This window comes from Micromesistius poutassou (assembly GCF_964030765.1).
Source record: "Micromesistius poutassou genome assembly, chromosome: 8".
NCBI classification, from domain to species: domain Eukaryota; kingdom Metazoa; phylum Chordata; class Actinopteri; order Gadiformes; family Gadidae; genus Micromesistius; species Micromesistius poutassou.
In genome coordinates, this window is record NC_140278.1 from 21,272,107 (window position 1) to 21,290,778 (window position 18,672).

The window sequence follows — 18,672 nt, forward strand, 5'->3', positions numbered from 1 at the left end:
ACACTATAACAAACTATTACAACAAAACAATTAGCCATGGATAATATAATTAGTAGATTATATTTCCAATAGAGGGTATTGGAATTATAGCTCTCAATTAAAGGCACCTTTTTTTGTACATCATGAAATGAATCCGAAATACTATGAAGTGTGAAGGGCTTTCATTTATTTATTAAAAGGTTGTTACCATCAATAGTCTCAATTGCTGTACTGGTTCACCAGAAATAACAAGTGGCATTAAGTCAAAAGGTGCATTACATGCTTGGATTGGCCGACAATTCATTCAGGCGTTTAAGGAAAGTACTTTATCCACAATTGAGAAGCGCTTTAAACACTTTTATTGTGAAGAACACACATTTGCAGACTTTTGCTGCCAGTTGCAGATACATCTATGTTGTCCCCTCTGTGTGTGTTCCGTTTAAACACACGACGCCACTAATAACACACAATTATTATTTTTTTATTAAAGTCACGCATCAAAACTCAACCAACACAATAATTAATCACAACTCGATTCAACAATCATTAATTTTATTTTTTTTGTTTACACTGGGAAAAAAACTCACTCTCCCTTGCGGCACTGCGGGCCCCCGAAAGTTGCCAGATCGGGCGAGACTCGGTTATTTCACTCGCTGCGGCGCCGCGCTTCCGAAAACCCGCCGAGATCTGGCAACGCCGCCTCCCCCCCCCTCCCCCCCGCCCATCTCCCGCCTTCCCCTCCTGCGTCTCCTCGGACTCGCTACGCTATCCGTGTTGTTGTGTTGAAGCAATGATGGCGGCAGCGGGATGCGGACCAGCAACCGCGGCTGCCGTGGGAGGCCAAGGTGGCGGCGGCGGCGGCGGCGGTGGTGGTGGCGGCGGTGGTACTGCCGCTGCGGCTCGGGGTCGTTTCCCCGGCCGGCCTCGCTACTCGCGCAGCCGTCTGCACCCCGACAAGCGATGGCAACTCGGGCGATCGGGACCCGACGCGGACGACGCTACGACCCACGGAGGCCCGAGGCCCGCCAACCCGCCGCCGTGCCTCGCGTTAAACGAAGACCCGTCTCACTGGCGCCTGCTGGGCATCGAGGCGGACCACAGGCGGCTCGGCCAGGCCGGGTGGGACAGCTCGAGTGGGAGTGAGGAGGTGAGGTCCCGAACCCACTCAGGAGTCAGTACCTTTACTTAATTCTTTCCACATTGTGTGTGTCTGTGTGAGTGTGTAGTGTAGTGTGTGGTGTGTGTGTTTGAGAGAGCCGTCCCCCCCCCCTCCACCACTGACATCGTGACTACCGGGCAGAAACGTCAACATCATCCCCGCTACTAGCGTCCGGCGGAGCTCCTCCGGTGCTCGGCGCTCGCTCGGCGGGGCGGCTGCTGAAGGCTCTCGGTACCGGAGCTCCGCCGGAGAGCCCCGATCCGATCCGCCGTGCCTCTCACCCGGACCGGGGGGGGGGATGATAGGGGATAGGGGATGTGTGTGTGTGTGTGTGTCCCCCGCGTTGTGTATTTATTTATACGTGTAATAAGCGGGGGTTTCGCTTCTACAGTTGCGGGTTCGTCTTAGCAGGCGATCGCACCACCACCACAACACATGCTTGGCTCAAAGGCATTAAGTTCGCTTAGCGTTAATGTTTCAACACTTTCAGGGGTTTATTTTTTTACACCCCCCTCCTGCAAACTTAGGACCCGTGTTTCTTTTTTTTTTTTAAGTGTGTTTTGTTTTTGTTTTGTTTTAATAACCAATGCACTGAGCGCGATATAGTTTTGTACACACAGGTGGTACTTCTGATATAATACGTAATCTGTTCGCACAGGCCCGCTACGGTACCACCTAGAGCTAAAGGAGTTAGCCGCTAACGTTAGCCAACACAAAGAGGTGGACAGCCGAGGCAGAAGCTAACGCTGCTGCTGCTGTCCCCTCTTGGACCCCCCCCCCCTACACACACACACACACACACACACCGTGTCCAGCTGTGGGCTGGACAGGCTGCTCGGCACTCTTTACTGCTAAGGATAACATACGTGTGCCCGTATCAGACAGTGCAAGGTGACACACAAAGATTGCATTGTAGTGTGTAGTCCACCATGCTATGTACCAGAGCTAGCGTCACTGTGTGCGTGTGTGTGTGTGTGTGTGTAGCCACCACCAGCGTTAGCTCGCTTGGCTGGAGTAGGGGACACTTTAAATGGATTCGGTGGAGGGGGGAAGGGCTGTCGTTAGTGGCTAGTTTATATGCGTTTTAATCCAGGTTAATAATGCACTGAGCTTCACGTAACTCTATTTTTTGTTACACGCACAGCCCCGTACCCATATGCTATATGCTCGTTAGTACCACATATACACGGGCTGTAACGCTGTGCGCGTCCAGGCCGCGTCTGCACACACATATGACACCACTGCTGCTGATTTGGAGGGAACACTATAAACGTGTCGTAATGATAACTTTCTCGAGGGCATTATGGCATTTCGTTAAAAGTCATTATCGTAATGCGTTGGAAACGAATCCGGTGTGATCCAGCCATTCATTCGGTCCATGTGTGGCAGCGTGAGGGTAGAAGGACATATAGGCTATATCCCGCAGTTGCATCTCGATCTGTATCTGCTTGTATTTATGTGCGTTTATCTTTTACAAAGGGGGGCGAGAATGTGTGTGTGCGTGCGAATGCAAATGTGCATGTTTAATGAAAACAAATATTTGCTCTGAAATGTAAATATGTATGAAGTGAATTAAGATAAAAACCAAAACACCCTTTAAGGAAAAAGCAGGCCAAATTGAGAAACAGGCCAACTCTTCCAAATGAAATATAAAAAGCTTTTAATTTGGTCATGTTTTACTTGTATTGTAACAGAGTGATCAGTCTGGCTGATATAAGATTCGTATTTGTATTTGGTTTCGTGTTTATTACTGGGTTGTTGCACATTTTCAGCGCTAGGAATTGATCCTGCGCAGCCCTATGCGGATTATCGTCGTAGCGTGCGGCCGCAGGGTCGTTTTGCGTGTTAATTGCTTTGTGTTGTTTCCAGGGTGATGACTTCAGAGGGTTTGAAGCCGAGAGAAAGGGTTATAAGGGACCCCTGCGGTCGCGAAAGAACCCCACTAAAGGTACGCAACATACTGAAACGAAACAGTCACCCACGTGTTCGAACCTGCAGATAGCAAATACATATCGCACATTTGAAAATCCTCCCAACAGGTGAGATTCGGCCTCAGATGGGGGCGGGGTGAAGACACTCGTCTAACACGTTGGTGTTGTCGTTCTGTTGTCTAGGGGATCCTGTCAGCACCAAATCCAAGCGGCAGAAAGAGAAGCCACCGCCTGACGAGGGGGCTGTCGGGACGGGGCATTCCGTTCCGGACCCCGAGAACGACGTCAACTCTGCACTGGAGGCCTACACCTTGTTACCCGACACAGAGCCGGCCAAGGACGGCAGGAAAGGATGTCCGAAAGGAAAGAACGCCACGGAGAGACAATCCACCAAAAATGGAGCCTCCATAAGTTCCCCCCGGATTACTATCAAGCTGGTGGCCAAGAAGAAGGTGAAGAGTGACAAGGGGGCGCACAAGAAGTCGATCAGGAAGCTGAAGATCAAAGGCTTTCAGGATCAGGAGAAGGCGCGGGAGATCCAAGGCGACCAGATCTCCAGCGCTCACGTCAAATTAAAAACCGAACCGCCGAACGACCGCCACGACGCCGGGGGTGGGGAGGACGGCCAGGAGCCGGCGGCCAGGAGACGAGGGAGGTCCGCTGCCAGACCGACGCCGGCGTCCCCCGGCGTCGAGGCCAGTGCCAAAGCGGAGGCGGACGACCAAATAACGGAGGAGGGAGGAACGCCGCGACGCGACCAACCTGACCGGGCGTCCGAGAGCGTCCGTACGGCCGAACCGGAATCGAATTCAGACAAACTCACGCCGAAATCAGAGAAGACCGCGGGGAAAACCGCAGAGGGGGATAAACCGGCGCAGAAGCGGAGCAGAGCTAGGAACGCGGCACCCAAAGCGGCCGCAGAGTGTGCGCCCGAACCGGAAAATCAGAGCGCAGACAAAGTCGGCGCGGCCGAACCGACGTCGAAGGTGTCCAGGACGGAGCAGGCCAAACCGCTGGGTGGGAGGGAAGGCCGCAGGCAGAGCAAGAGGCTGAACAAGGACATCACGTCAAGGCCGGACGTCGACGATAAACTATCCGTGTTCCCCGACAAGGGAAACGAAACCGGTGACGACGTGTTGTCCGACAAGGAGGAAATGAGAATTCCAGGATTTAAATTGTTCCGAATTAGAAATCCCAAATTGGACATCCCGGCGAAGAGGGCCCGAAAGAAAAAGCGCAGCAAGTTCGTCTGGACTCTCACGCTGGTGAAAGGCGAAAGCCAAGCACAGGACGCTGACACTTCCATTCCATTGGCGGCGGCGGAGAAGAAGAAGAAGACGGGGCCTGACGTGAAGTCTTCCACTCTCTCTGAGACCAGTGTCATTACGTGTTTAGGCGGTTCAGAGAAAAAGGCAGACGAAGCCAATTCGGATCCACAGACGGAGATGGACAAAGCGGATTCAAACGGCGAGAACCGTCAATCCCTGCCGATCACTGCCGTGCCATCGGAGGACAAGCCCTCCTTACAGGTGGAGGTCGAAGTGGAGCAGACGTCCCATTCCAATTCCCCGGACGGCCCCAAAGCGGACTGTGGGAAAGTTCCGCCCCTTCAGATCAAGAAGGTCTCGTCGCCAGGTAAACACAAGAGCTCCAAGCCCTCCTTTTTAATTCAGCAAGCCAGTCCTTTCATCGAGGAGAAAGACGAGGACGTCAAAGAGTCCGTGGAGGTCAAGGAGGAGGAGGAGAAGCAGGAGAAGCAGCAGCAGCAGCAAGCGTGCGAGGAAGCCCCGGAGTTGCCCACAAGCAGGCTGAGGAGGAGACCGCCGAACCCCGCCCCCACGCCGCCGCCCAAGAAGTGTAGCGGCCCCAAGCCGGCGCTCACCCCCAAGCGCCGGCTGAGAGCGAGTCGAGACGAGGACGGCACGCCGCATGTTCCCGCGGAGAACCCCGCGGCCGCTCCGACCGAGGGCGACTCGTCCTCTAACGTGCCCCAGGAGGTCCCCTGTCCCCAGGCCGCGTCCGAGGAGGAGGAGGAGGAGAGCCCGCCGCTCCACTCGGAGGCCGTGGTTCCAGAGGCGGTCGTCGCTGAAGCCGCGGTTCCTGAGGCCGTCGTCCCCGAAGCTCCGGTCGTTCCTGACGCTCCGGTCTCGAAAAAAGCTTCCCAGGACCCTGATCCGCCCCCTCCGCCCCCTCCTTCGCAGCCTCCTCCTCCTCCTCTTCCTCCCGTCGTGCTGGAGGTCCCCGAGCCGGCGGAGATGAACGCCGCCAAGCCGCCACCGCTGAGCGAGCTCAAGTCTTTGCAGCCCAAAGCGAGGAGACGGAAAACCAAGCTGTCGTCCAGGAAGAGGAAGAAGTCCGCGTCGTCGTCGTCGTCGTCGTCGGAGGTGGTCGTCTCCACCAAGGAGCCGGCGGCAGTGGAGGCCGCAGGTGCGGCGCCAGCGGTGGAAAGTGCAAGCGCTCCGTCTCAGGTAAAAGAAGCCACGGCCGTTGTTTCTCAGGAGTGCGAGCAGCCTCAGGAGGTGCGGCGGGACGACGACGCCGCGCCCGAGGAGGAGGAGGAGGAGGAGGCCGAGGTGGCCGATCTCCCCGTGGTGAAAGAGGAGCCTGAAATCCACGCCATCGATAATAACGAGTCGGTCGCCGTGCCAACGGAGCCGCCAACCGCCGGCCTTCTTCAGAAATCGTGTCTACCGAAGAAGCCCAGCAGACCGGGGAAAAAGAGACGGCGGAGTTTGATCGGACAGCGGCCGAAACAAAAGCAGAGGTCCAGGAAACAGACGGATTCCGACTCGGTCCCTCTGTTCCCCGAGATCCCGCTGGACGAGAACCTCGACCTGTTTGAGGATTTCCCCGACCTCGCTGCGTTGTCCGCGCCGTCCTCGCGGTCCAAATTAGTCGGAGTGCATAAAAAGTTCAAAAGGAGGCAGAAGGGTCTGAAGATGCTGGGCTCCAAGAGGCCCAAATCGCAATCCAAGAAAATGTCCAAGATCGTAGAAATGGTGTTCGACAAGGAAGACCTGAAGCAGGAGGAGACGGACACCTTGGTGGACGAGGGCCAGCTGGACGTGCTCGACGCTCAGCCCGGGAAGACAAAGTTCCTCAAGAACATCAAACACTTCATCATGCCGGTGGTCAGCGCGCGCTCCTCCCGCGTCATCAAGACCCCGCAGCGCTTCATGGACGACGCCGGCATGTCTGTGTTGCCGCGAAGGAACTCTCCAAAGAAAGGGCTGCAGCTGGGCCTGCCGCTGCCGCCGCCGCCTCCGCCGCCGCCGCTGCCGGTGAAGAGACAGGACGAGGAGGAGGAGGAGGACGAGGAGGAAGAGGAGGAGGACGAGGAGGAGGAGAGGGAGCTGTCCCCGGGCCTGCCGGAGGAGGACCTCCTGGGCGACGCTCACTTTGACGTGGACCTGTTCTCCATCCAGGGCCTGGACGACGTCGACGCGGACGTCGGCGGGAAGTTCATCTTCGAGAAGAAGTCCGCAAAGTCCGGAAAGAGGAGGTCGCTACTGAGGAACCCCAGCTTCAAGTGGCACGTGCCGGGCGAGTCCGGGGAGGAGGTGTACGCGCTCTCCAAACCCAGGGCCCAGGGCAAGTTCGAGAACACGTTCTCGTCCGCCGCGGCGTTCGAACTGCCCCCCTCGTCGCCGTCGAGCAACAACGCCCAGACGGTCCCGAGGAAGAAGCGACCGTCCAAGTTCAACAAGCAGGCGGCGCACCTGAAGATCTTCAAGCGGCTGAAGAAGCACCCGGGTCTCGCCCGGAGCAAAGCGGAGGCGGTGGCGGAGATCTTCAGCAGCAGCAGACCCCCGCCGCCACCGCCGCCGCCCCCCATCGACCTGGCGGAGGGGCTGGACGACGAGGTGAAGAGCATCAGCCTCCGGCAGAGGACCACCAACACGGAGAAGGCCAGGGCCAAGCTGAAGATGGAGGACCTGGACAGCCCCGGCGTGGTCCGCAAGGTGTCCGTGTGCGTCCGGACGGGCTCCAAGCTCCTCGCGCTCAGCGACAGCGGCCCGCTGCGCTACACCGGGAAAGAGGAGCCCACGGGTAAGAGACAACAGTCCCATAATGCTTCCAACGTTTTCACGTTTTAATATCCAGAGTGTTGCTTCACACGTAACATGTTAAAACGGGTCAGAGTCAATGGAGGTGGCGTTTGTCTCTCTCTCTCCCCGTTCCAACAGAGCTGTCCGCCAGTGAGTTCGGCACGGCGGACGCCCTCGACCGTCCCGAGTCGGAGGAGAAGGGCGCGTCGCAGAAGATGCGGCTCACCGGCGCCAACAAGCGCATGTTCAACCTCCTGAAGAAAGCCAAGGTCCAGCTCATTAAGATAGACCAGCAGAAACAGCTCAAATCATCGGGGGTAAGAGGCCGCGCGACCGTGTTAAAAGCGCGTCGGGGCAGCGTAACGCGCTGTCGTTTCTCCCCCCCCCCCCCCCCCCCCCTGCACAACCGCAGAGCCTAAGCCGTGATCTGTCTCCCCCCACCCCCCCACCCCCCCCGCGCTGCAGCTGCTGTCGGGCCCGTCCGGCGCCTCGTCCAGAGACGCCACCTCCAAGAGACGGAGGAGGAACCGAAAGGATCCGCCTGAAGACCAGGTCCCCGTCAAAACGGAACCGCCCCAGGGCCAGGTAAGAACCCCAACCCCAGGGAGGGGGGGGAGAGGGGGGAGGGGCCGGGCAAAGTGGATACAAATGACTGCAGCTTTTTCTCGGCAGCGTCTCCGATATCAACCCCCGTCCTCGCCCTCGTCCGCGTCCCCATAATGCAGGACACCGCTTGAGAAAGCCGTACTCACGGGTCTCTGTCATCTCTCTCCCCCCTCCACCCCCCTCCCCTCCCCAAGCCCCAGATCGTGTCCCCGCTGTGCCAGGAGTTCCGCCGGGCGGGCGGCCCGCGCATCAAGCACGTGTGCCGGGCGGCGGCGGTGGTCCTGGGCCAGCCCCGGGCCCTGGTGCCCGACGACATCCCGCGGCTCAGCGCTCTGCCGCTGCACGAGCGGACCGGCATCTCTCCGTCGGACGTCACCAAAGGTACGGCTCTTGCTCGGCTGGGGGTTCAGCCCCAGTGTGGCTGTGATGATGATGATGATAACAACAATAAAAACAGCTTGGATTTATATAGCGCCTTTCATAGTACCCAAGGTCGTTTAACAACAACAAAGGGAGGGGTAAAGGGGAGGGTGGGGTGGGGGGTTAGGGGTCGAGGGACTTAGTGAGGAGGAATGTTTTGAGATGCTTTTTAAACATGGGCAGGGATGGGGCCCAGCGGATGAGGAGTGGTAGGCTGTTCCCGAGTGCGGGGGGCATTGGCGGAGAATGCCCCCCAGCGCAGTCTGGTGCGGGGGGGGGGACGACCAGCAGGTCCTTGTCAGAGCACCGCAGGGAGCATGACTCAGTGTAGGGCTTACGACTGACACGACCCCGAGACGGCCCCGCCGTGGGTCACGGTTCAAACTCTGACATCGTGTGCGGCGGCCGCGGGGGGGGGCGGTGTTTCTCTCTCCCAGATGTGGGGTCTCCGTCGGAGTCGGACAGCCCGGCGCTGTCGGACCAGAAGGTCACCAAGGTGAGGAAGCCGTCCAGCTTCCTGAAGAGGAAAGGCCTGGGGCCGTTCGGGTACCGCTCCAAGCGGTGCGGCATCTGCAAGGGATGCAACCACGAGGACGACTGCGGCAAGTGCATCAACTGCCTGGACAAGCCCAAGTTCGGCGGGCCCAACACCAAGCGCCAGTGTTGTGTGTAAGTCCACGGGCTTCAGGCATTTTTAGATTAGGATTTAAAAAACGCAGCAGCGATAATAATCTCAAGGCTAAAAATAGTTTACAGCAACTCAAAAAAGATTTACAGCCGTTATGATCCGTGGCTCACGTGAACGTTGAGCGGGGTGGTTCTGACTCTCTCTCTGTTTGTTTGTTTGTTTGTTTGTTTGTTTGTTTTCCCCCCGAAAGGTACAAGAGATGCGATCAGATCGAGGAGCGGAAGGCTCGCCGCCTGAGCGGGAAAATCGTCCCCAAAGGTGACTTCCTTCCTCTCTCCGCGACACGACGCGTCCCGTCCACGACATCACAGCTTTCCATGGCGACGACCATCCCGTCGCCCCCCCCCCCCCCCCCCCCCCCACCCACCACCACCGGCGGTCTCTCTAAAGCCCCCTCTCTCTCTCTCTCTCTCTCTCTTCCCCCCCCCCCCCCCCCCCCCCCCCAGGTCCCTCTAAACGCAGACGGGCGTCGCTGAGTGCGGGACACTCCAGTAACGAGGAGGGCGACGAGGGCGGCTCCTCCCCGCCGCCGCCGCCGGGCGGTCTCCACGGCGACGGCGGCCAGAGCCTGTCCGTCAGGAAGCAGCCCAAGCGCGTGGTGAAGCCCCGCATCTACTTCGACCTGCTGGACTACGACTCGGACCTGGACGTCAAGGCCCCGCCCAGCTCCGCCTCGCCGGCCCGGAGGCGGGGCCACGGGCCGCGCTTCAACCAAGGTGAGCCGCCCGATTGGGTCACGTGACGCTTGTGTTTTGATCCAGAACATCAAGGTAGTTTATGAGTCACATGGCCCAGCGTGACCAAACGCTTTTTTAAGTACAATGTTTGAATCAAGTTAGTTGATACAACGTTTGAATCAAGGTAATGAATGAATGATGTTCGATTCATGGTAATTAATAAAATGTTTGAATCGAGGTAGTTGATACAGCGTTTGAATCAAGGTAATGAATGATGTTCGATTCATGGTAATTAATAAAATGTTTGAATCGAGGTAGTTGATACAGCGTTTGAATCAAGGTAATGAATGATGTTCGATTCATGGTAATTAATAAAAATGTTTGAATCGAGGTAGTTAATGTTAACGTTTCATTCAAGGTCATTAATTAAACCTTTGATAAACGGAGCTGGAGGCCGGTACGGCGATGGCAGTATTATTATAAGCGACGGGCCGGTCTGGGTCATGTTAAAGGTGGTGTAGTCCAGCGTGGTCTGGGTCATGTTAAAGGTGGTGTACTCCTCCAGCGTGGTCTGGCTCATGTTAAAGGTGGTGTACTCCAGCATGGTCTGGGTCATGTTAAAGGTGGTGTACTCCAGCGTGGTCTGGCTCATGTTAAAGGTGGTGTACTCCAGCGTGGTCTGGCTCATGTTAAAGGTGGTGTACTCCACCAGCGTGGTCTGGCTCATGTTAAAGGTGGTGTACTCCACCAGCGTGGTCTGGGTCATGTTAAAGGTGGTGTACTCCACCAGCGTGGTCTGGCTCATGTTAAAGGTGGTGTAGTCCAGCGTGGTCTGGCTCATGTTAAAGGTGGTGTACTCCTCCAGCGTGGTCTGGGTCATGTTAAAGGTGGTGTACTCCACCAGCGTGGTCTGGGTCATGTTAAAGGTGGTGTACTCCAGCGTGGTCTGGGTCATGTTAAAGGTGGTGTACTCCTCCAGCGTGGTCTGGCTCATGTTAAAGGTGGTGTACTCCTCCAGCGTGGTGTGGCTCATGTTAAAGGTGGTGTACTCCACCAGCGTGGTCTGGCTCATGTTAAAGGTGGTGTACTCCACCAGCGTGGTCTGGCTCATGTTAAAGGTGGTGTACTCCTCCAGCGTGGTCTGGATCATGTTAAAGGTGGTGTACTCCAGCATGGTGCCCTCCGTCCACCAGACATGCTCTCTCCCAGAGACCCCAGTCTCACCACCCCCCTTCCCCCCCCCCCCCCCTGCAGATTTCGTGTCTCTGGACGGCTTCCTCGGGGACATCTCGGACGAGGAGGTCCGGCACCGCCGCTCCAGCTCACACCGCGTCACGCCGTGCCGCCGCAAAGCCGACAAGGTGAACCCCCCACCCCCATCCCACCCCCCCCTCCCCCCACAATATCTCTCCGTTGCCATGACGCTGTGGAGTGTTGTGTGCGAAATCAGCAGCACCCAGTGAATAACGTCCCTATGGGTGTTGTTGCCGCGGTGCTTTTAGAGAGGACGCCTAAAGGCAGTTTCATTTTTGGTTTGCAAATATCTCGTCAGGATCGGATACGTTCGCTCACGCTAAATACGTTGAGTGAGGAGTGATGAAACGGAGCCGGGCAGGGGGAGGGGGAGTGGGGGGGAAGGTGTGTGATGTAGTTGTTGATTGACTCTGATTGGCTGCCCCCCCCCCCCCCCCCCCCCAGGCGCCCCTGGAGGAGACCCCGCCCAGCGTGCTGGCCGCCCTGGCCCACGGCTTTGAGCAGCGGGACCAAGAGCCGTCGGAACCCACCCACAAGATCAGGGTGGACTTCAAGGTAGGAGAGCAGCCCTATCATGTAGTGGTGGTAGTAGTAGTGGTAGTGGTAGTAATGGTAGTAGTAGTGGTGGTAGTAGTAGTAGTAATGGTAGTAGTAGTGGTGGTAGTAGTAGTAGTAATGGTAGTAGTGGTAGTGGTGGTAGTAGTAGTAGTAGTAATGGTAGTAGTGGTGGTAGTAGTAGTAATGGTAGTAGTGGTAGTAGTAGTAGTAATGGTAGTAGTGGTAGTAGTAGTAGGTTTTTATTATCCCAAGGGGAAACTTGGTTTGCAGACTAGGTTAACAGGTGAAAGCACACATTAAAACAAATACATTAAAACATCAAAACATTAAGACCCATACACAGAGGACACACAGGCAACACACAACAGTCAAGTCTGGGATTCAGTATTGTGCAAATTTAGCAAGGATATTGCCCTATAGGTAAAAAATGAGTTTTGGGTCCTATTGCGTCTGCAAAAGGGGACTCTGAATCTGGGGAGAGGGAGGGGAGGGGAGAACCTCAACATGTTGGTGAAGAGGGTGGCTTCTACAGTCTAAAAGCGAGTAGGCTTTACGGGCGACCTGTTCCTCGAATGTATACATCAGCCGGAGTCTGTGGCGGGGCCGTATATTTATATTTATGACCCCCCCCCCCCCGCCCCGCCCCTGACCCTAGCCCCCCAGAGGGCAGGTAGAAACGTGAAATGTGGAGAAGGAACGCCGAGTGGGGGGGGGGGGGGGGTCTCTCCTCCCTGGGTTATCCTGAGTGGTTCCTAATGGACATGCGTAACATACAACAACACATGCATACTTTTGTTTCGTATTTTTGTATCGGTGCATGTTGCACCAGGATCTGTCTTTTTCATTTATATTCACGTTGGGTTTGAGCACAATTAACTATATTTGCATAATAGCCATATCCACCCATATGCCATATCCACCCATAATGGCCATGACCAGGGTAAGAGTCTAGCCAATGTCAAATTATACAAATGTAGCTTTCAAAGTGCTCTATGGAAATAATTTCTGACACGGCAGGAAATTTGCAAATTGCATGCAAAGAGATTTTGAACGCTGCCGTTTCGTTCCCACAACATGTTCTTGTGAACACTAGAGGTCAGTGGTGTACTAAAAACAACGTGGCCACCACGGGTAGATTCACTTAAGTCGTCACCGCGTTTGGCCACTAGAGGTCAGTGTGGACACTTCTACTCTCCGAATGCTTGTATCCGAAACGCGTTTGCTGCTGACCTGAATGAAGATATTTTAGACAGGAAATTGGGGGTTCACAGAGTGAACAATTAGTGATTAAAAGGTAAATGGGTAGGAAATGGCATTCACAGTGCCAGGGTTTAGGGATTGATTCCCTCTCGTACCCGAAAAACCCAACAGCGGGCTCACTGGCTCTTTAAGAACCGTGATTCTGTGGTTGCCTGGTAACAATAATTTTTTTTTAAAAAGACCCGGCAAGCTGCTCTTCTTCTGTAGCTATGCTTCAACATTTACAGCTACATTCAGGGCATTTAGCAGACGCTTTTATCCAAAGCGACTTACAATAAGTACATTTGTCATAAGAAGTGAAACAATATATCGCCGTCGGTGACAGTAAAGACGTTCATAGAACCAAGTAAGTACTGACAGTCGCCAGGCCGACCCCATTCCCCCGTACACAGCAGTAGATAGCTAGGCTACTGCAGAGGCTACACAACTAAGTACATGATACACAACACGCATGCACAACACAATTAAGTACATGCTACACAATTAAGTACAGTGAATGAATACAACCTGCATTAAGTGCAACCCCCAAAAAAGCCGGCTGCAAAACGACCTTCATGTCTGACATCACAACAGAACAGCACAACAGCGGAGGTGCGCTGAGAGGACCGGTAGTGTTTCCTTACTCCCTCTGTGCGTGTGTGTGTGTGTGTGTGTGTGTGTGTGTGTGTGTGTGTGTGTGTGTGTGTGTGTGTGTGTGTGTGTGTGTGTGTGTGTGTGGTGTGTGTGTGTGTGTGTGTGTGTGTGTGTGTGCGTCCTGGGCACTACCCCCCCCCTACCCCCCCTTGTAGGAGGACTGTGCTCTGGAGAACGTGTGGATGATGGGCGGGCTGAGCATCCTGACCTCCGGCCCGGCCCTGCCGCCCTGCGTCTGCCTGCTCTGCGCCAGCAAAGGACAACACGAGGTAAACGACGCCCCACGTGAGGTCCCCTCCAGACCACCGGTTCTTCTTCTGCAGCTCAGCTGCCGTCGTCGTCTGGTTGGTGACTGATGGTCGCCTGTGGCGCCGTCACACAACCTAACGGAGACCAAAAATGGAGAGGCCGTCAATAACAACGTGTTCTTCCACCTCTCCCCCCCCCCCCCCACCCCCACACACACACACTGGACAATGATTGCGTACCATTTATTTATTTATTTATTTATTTATCTACCTCTGGCTCTTTACATGTTTTACATGCATTACATACATACATCTTTACATGTTTTTTTACATGCATACTCTTTTTTTTTTTTTTTTACATGCAATTACAATGATATGCAATATTGCTGACTATTAGTTATTGACTTATTGGATTGACTTTTACGGTTTGTCCATTTTTAAGTTGTCAGTCGCAGGTCAGTCTGGTGACGGACTCTGTGTGAGCTAGCTGCTGGATACCTGAATTGCCACTAGGGATGGGGTCAGAATATTCGATTATTCGACTATTCGTTCCCGAGGGTCAAAGTCGATTTTTAACATTTGGACCGTTAACATTTTTTCCCCCATTCAAATAAACAAGAATTAACGGACGGAACTAATGTTGGTTCTGTAGCACTATTACAACACAAACACTGATCACTGTTAAAGTTAGTTTTTTTTGCGTTTAAGATATTAAGTGATTTCTTGCCGATGATCCATGGCTGCCTTTGTGAATGTCGGCACACAATCGAATAATCGATTATTCGTGCATAACCACAAAACTGATTATTCGACCATGAAAAATTTGAGAGTTATTCACATCCCTGATTGCCACCAAGGGGAACGACTAAAAGTAGCCGTCTGTCACGTCTCTTTATCTACATCTCACCTCCGCTCCGCCCTCCGCTCTGCTGGACAGATGCTGTACTGCCAGGTGTGCTGCGAGCCGTTCCACGGCTTCTGTCTGGACCCGGCGGAGCGGCCGTCGGAGGAGAACAAGGAGAACTGGTGCTGCCGCCGCTGCAAGTTCTGTCACGTGTGCGGCAAGAAGAACAAACACTCCAAGGTGTGCTTCCCCCACCCCCCCCACCCCCCCCCCCCATCCCCGGGGTTCTGTAGCTGCCGCCCGATTCCGGCGCTCAGCGTCTCTCTGTCTGTCTGTCTGTCTGTCTGTGTCTCTGTCTCTCTCTCTCTCTCTCTCTCTCTCTCTCTCTCTCTCTCTCTCTCTCTCTCTCTCTCTCTCTCTCTCCCCCCCTCCCTCCCGACACATCCCTTCCTCTGTTGGGAGTGCTTTAAAGTAGAGCTGTACGGTATGGACTCAAATTGATATCACGGTACGATTTGAGGGCATGGACGGTATAAACGGTATTATATCACGGTATGTTTTTAATTTGATCTTCTTATTTCGATATATAAATGCTTCTGAAGGGGTAAAGTAAACTGGTTAGGCAGCTGTTACTGTACCTTGTGTTACTAGGAAATATTTCACGTAGTACAGGAGTATTTCAGAACATTTATTGAGCAAAACTGCAATAGAAAAAAATGCTTAATATTTAAAAAAAAAAATTTACTTCCAAGTTACTTCCATCTCTGAAAAAAAACACTAATGTTTAATAGTATGGATTTCTTTCTCCACTTGCTCGCGGACCTTGCCGTATAGTTTTGGCATCTCAATATGTGTGAAGTGTGTGCGGATCAGGTAACGCGTACCTGGGATCGAGTGATATGACCATCTCTTTAAAGCCCTTTGCTATCGACATTTTGAAAGGGAACCGTGTCCTTAGGGCTTTGACTTTTGCCCAAAAATCATATTCGAAGTTTGTTTGTTTATTAATATTAATATTCGAATATGTATTATTATATAACAGGTGGTTTAAATCAAGCGTTCTCATTGGTTCCTAACTGTTGTATAATGGGCATATACATAACTGCTATGACGTCCAACCAGTTTGGCGAGTTCTGCATCACGCCGCGCCTAACTTTAACTGTTTATTTATTTATAAAAGCAATAGCATAGTTCACTGAAGCCTAAAAACATGTTGATTGCTGGAGAGGGTGGAAATGTTGTACAGCAATAGGCACACGGTGAGTGAACTCGATAGTAGGCTGAATTGCCGGCGAAGGGTTCCAATTATCTTTTCATCTTTAAGGGGGTCTCTCTATCTCATAAACAAAGTTGGCGCACATAGCCTTACCATGCGCAAAAGCGCTCGTAGAACCTTCTTAGCAGTTTGCATCCGTAGCCAATTGATCCATAGCCAGTATCCTTAATTCAAACGGCATGTTTGAATTAAGGATATTGCTGCCTCAGCTGCCTACAGCAGATGAGGTCAGGTCATGAGGTCGACTCGCTTCCAATAATTTCAAAAACTCGCAGCTTGTTTTATTTATTTTACAATTCAAAAATGAACAAAACTGTATATTAAGGAAATGATACTGGGAAACGAATAAACCATTATAAGCAACGAGTGAACTAAATAAGCGATCAAAATACTTTTGGCAACCACCGCCTCTTTCCCTTGACATTTAGTTTAGTTCTTAAATATGCAACAGATGTAATTAAGGCAACCTGGTCTCACAGGAAACCGCGAAATGAGTCAGCCTACGTCCTGTTTAAAAAAAAAAAAAAAAGAATGCCCATAAAAGGTTCGAATATTAAGGAGTGCCTAATATTCGTTCAACTATTATAATTTTTTTAAATATTCAAATTATATTCGAATTTCAGAGTCAAAGCCCTAGTCCATACACTGGTAAACAGTGACGGCGTTTGTTATCTCGTTCCACCGCTGGCTTTTTTTGTCGTAAGCTTTGGAAAATGCCCGCGGAAGCGATGTCTGAGATGCAGAGACAGCTTCTCGCTGCCAGCGTCTGTCTCGTACCACGGTGTGGAATGAGAGCTCGTGAAGGAACGCAGGCGCGCTTGCTGCGTGGCTGCGTGCTTGCGTGGCTGTGTGCTTGCGTGGCTGTGTGCTTGCGTGGCTGTGTGCTTGCGCAATAGCAGACTGCCTCAGAAGGCAGTATCGCTGTCAAATCTGTCCCTGGGAAAAGCAACGTTGCGCCGAATTGGAAAAGGAACCACGTTTCGTTAGTATTTTCCCATATATACCATATTTTCAGTAGTTACGTGTAACTTGACTTTTTACATGAACAAGTTGTTACCTAAAGGCTGCCCCCACACTACACGATTTTTTAAATCTTATGCGATTTTTGAGTCCACCACACACATAAAGAGAATCTCAGCCGATTTCTTGCTCTCCGATCGTAAATACAAATACATGAGATTCGAACACAAGACGGAACACCACGCACTATGGGACAATCGTGTCCGATTCTCGGCCGTGTAGGCTACGTCATCCAGCACGAGACGAGAGATCGAGAGACAAGAGATTGTAGATCTACAGCAGCGGATCCCAATCTTTTTTTCCCTGCGCTCCCCCTTCTACGTCCCAACCGGGTTGGCGCACCCCCGATCCCCACTTCAAAAAGAAGGAAAAAAAACCTGCAACAAAGCTTTGTTTTATCGCCATATACAGACTTGTTTAATCATGTGTTTAATCATGCGGAAATAATGTGCAAATAATCAGAACACGCATGACAACATCAACAAATATCCAACAAATAGGACAGCCATGGGACACGACTGACGTTGTGTGCAAGATCTAAGTTATTTGAGAAACAGGCAGCAATATGTGAAGATGGGAGACTGTTCGTCAGAATGTCTGGATATTGCATGTGGTGTCCCCCAGGGGTCAGTGTTGGGACCCAAACTCTTTGTCCTATATATTAATGACATCTGTAATGTGTCTAGTCTAGTTAAATGTATTTTATTTGCAGATGACACAAACATTTTTTGTTCTGGTGAAAATTTGCAGCAACTTTTGGATGTCATCTCTTCAGAGTTAAGTAAAATTAAAAAATGGTTGGACAAGAATAAATTATCACTAAATCTGAACAAAACAAAAATCATGTTATTTGGAAACTGTAAAATACACAATCAAATACAGGTACAAATAGATGGTGTAAATATTGAAAGAGTAAATGAAAATAAATTCCTGGGAGTGATAATAGATGACAAAATTTGCTGGAAACCTCACATAAAACATCAAATCTAAACTGTCTCGCAGTATTTCAGTTTTGGTAAAAGCAAAGCATGTCCTAGATCATAAATCACTCTATATTCTGTACAACTCACTGATTCTTCCTTATTTAGAGTACTGTACAGAGACATGGGGAAACACATACAAAACTGCACTTCAGCCACTTTTCATAATGCAAAAAAGAGCAATGAGAATTATTCACAGGGTTGATTATGGGGCACACACCAATGACTTATTTTGGAAATCTAAAACTCTAAAATTGTTTGATTTGGTGGAGCATAAAACAGTCCAAGTATTATATAAAGCAAGGAACTATCTGCTACCAAGAAATATTCAGAGAATGTTTCATGAAAGAGAGCAAGGTTATGATTTAAGAGAGAAATCAAATCTAAAGGTTGGTAGAGCTCGTACAACAAAGAAAAGTTTCTGTATCACCATTTGTGGAGTAAAACTGTGGAATAATATGAGTACTGAAATCAAAAACATTTCGAGTGTAATCATGTTTAAAAAGAGACATAAAGAAATGATTCTCCAGAGGTACATTGAATAATTCACACAAGGTGTTTGATTACTTACTATTTGGATTAAAATGTGTAATGTGTAAAATGTTTAATTAGAACATATAGTTAAAATTATAGGGGTAGGATTAGATAAGTTTATACTTCTTCCTACTCCTTTTCGCTCATGTAAACTGCGTTGCTTATGAGATGTTGTGTATACATTTTTCTGTTCACTTATTATATTATTATTTTATCTTATTTATTTATTATTATTATTATTTTTTTTTTTTACACTGTCGTTTACATGATCGAAATAAAGATATCAATCAATCAATCAATCAATCTGCTCATGGGTGATCCGCCAAAATCCATACCGTAGCGCAAATTCACACCGGTGTACTTTCTATACCGTTTATACCGTACAGCCCTACTTCAAAGCTCTCTCCTGTCTAAGCAGTGCTGTTTGAAACACCACTTGTTACCCTGTCCCAGCCTCTCTTGGAGTGTGATCGCTGCCAGAACTGCTACCATGACTCCTGCCTGGGCTCCAACTACCCCAAACAGAACAAGAAGAGGAAGGCGTGGGTGAGTTCAG

The 18,672-nt window shown here is 51.5% G+C and overlaps 1 protein-coding gene across 1 annotated transcript in view; it reads left to right on the plus strand.

Annotated features, from left to right (window-relative positions):
- Window positions 1-769: 769 nt before the first annotated feature.
- kmt2bb (lysine (K)-specific methyltransferase 2Bb) overlaps window positions 770-18,672 on the plus strand; it is a gene marked incomplete at both ends in the record, with an annotated part of 18,994 nt that continues 1,091 nt past the window's right edge. The window contains 14 exons of the mRNA XM_084471116.1: window positions 770-1,126; window positions 3,008-3,086; window positions 3,253-7,119; window positions 7,257-7,435; window positions 7,584-7,703; window positions 7,919-8,105; window positions 8,582-8,813; window positions 9,023-9,090; window positions 9,279-9,548; window positions 10,764-10,870; window positions 11,208-11,318; window positions 13,370-13,483; window positions 14,400-14,546; window positions 18,570-18,662. Of these exons, the coding sequence (XP_084327242.1) occupies window positions 770-1,126; window positions 3,008-3,086; window positions 3,253-7,119; window positions 7,257-7,435; window positions 7,584-7,703; window positions 7,919-8,105; window positions 8,582-8,813; window positions 9,023-9,090; window positions 9,279-9,548; window positions 10,764-10,870; window positions 11,208-11,318; window positions 13,370-13,483; window positions 14,400-14,546; window positions 18,570-18,662 (5,931 nt within the window). The remainder of the gene's footprint in view (window positions 1,127-3,007; window positions 3,087-3,252; window positions 7,120-7,256; window positions 7,436-7,583; window positions 7,704-7,918; window positions 8,106-8,581; window positions 8,814-9,022; window positions 9,091-9,278; window positions 9,549-10,763; window positions 10,871-11,207; window positions 11,319-13,369; window positions 13,484-14,399; window positions 14,547-18,569; window positions 18,663-18,672) is intronic.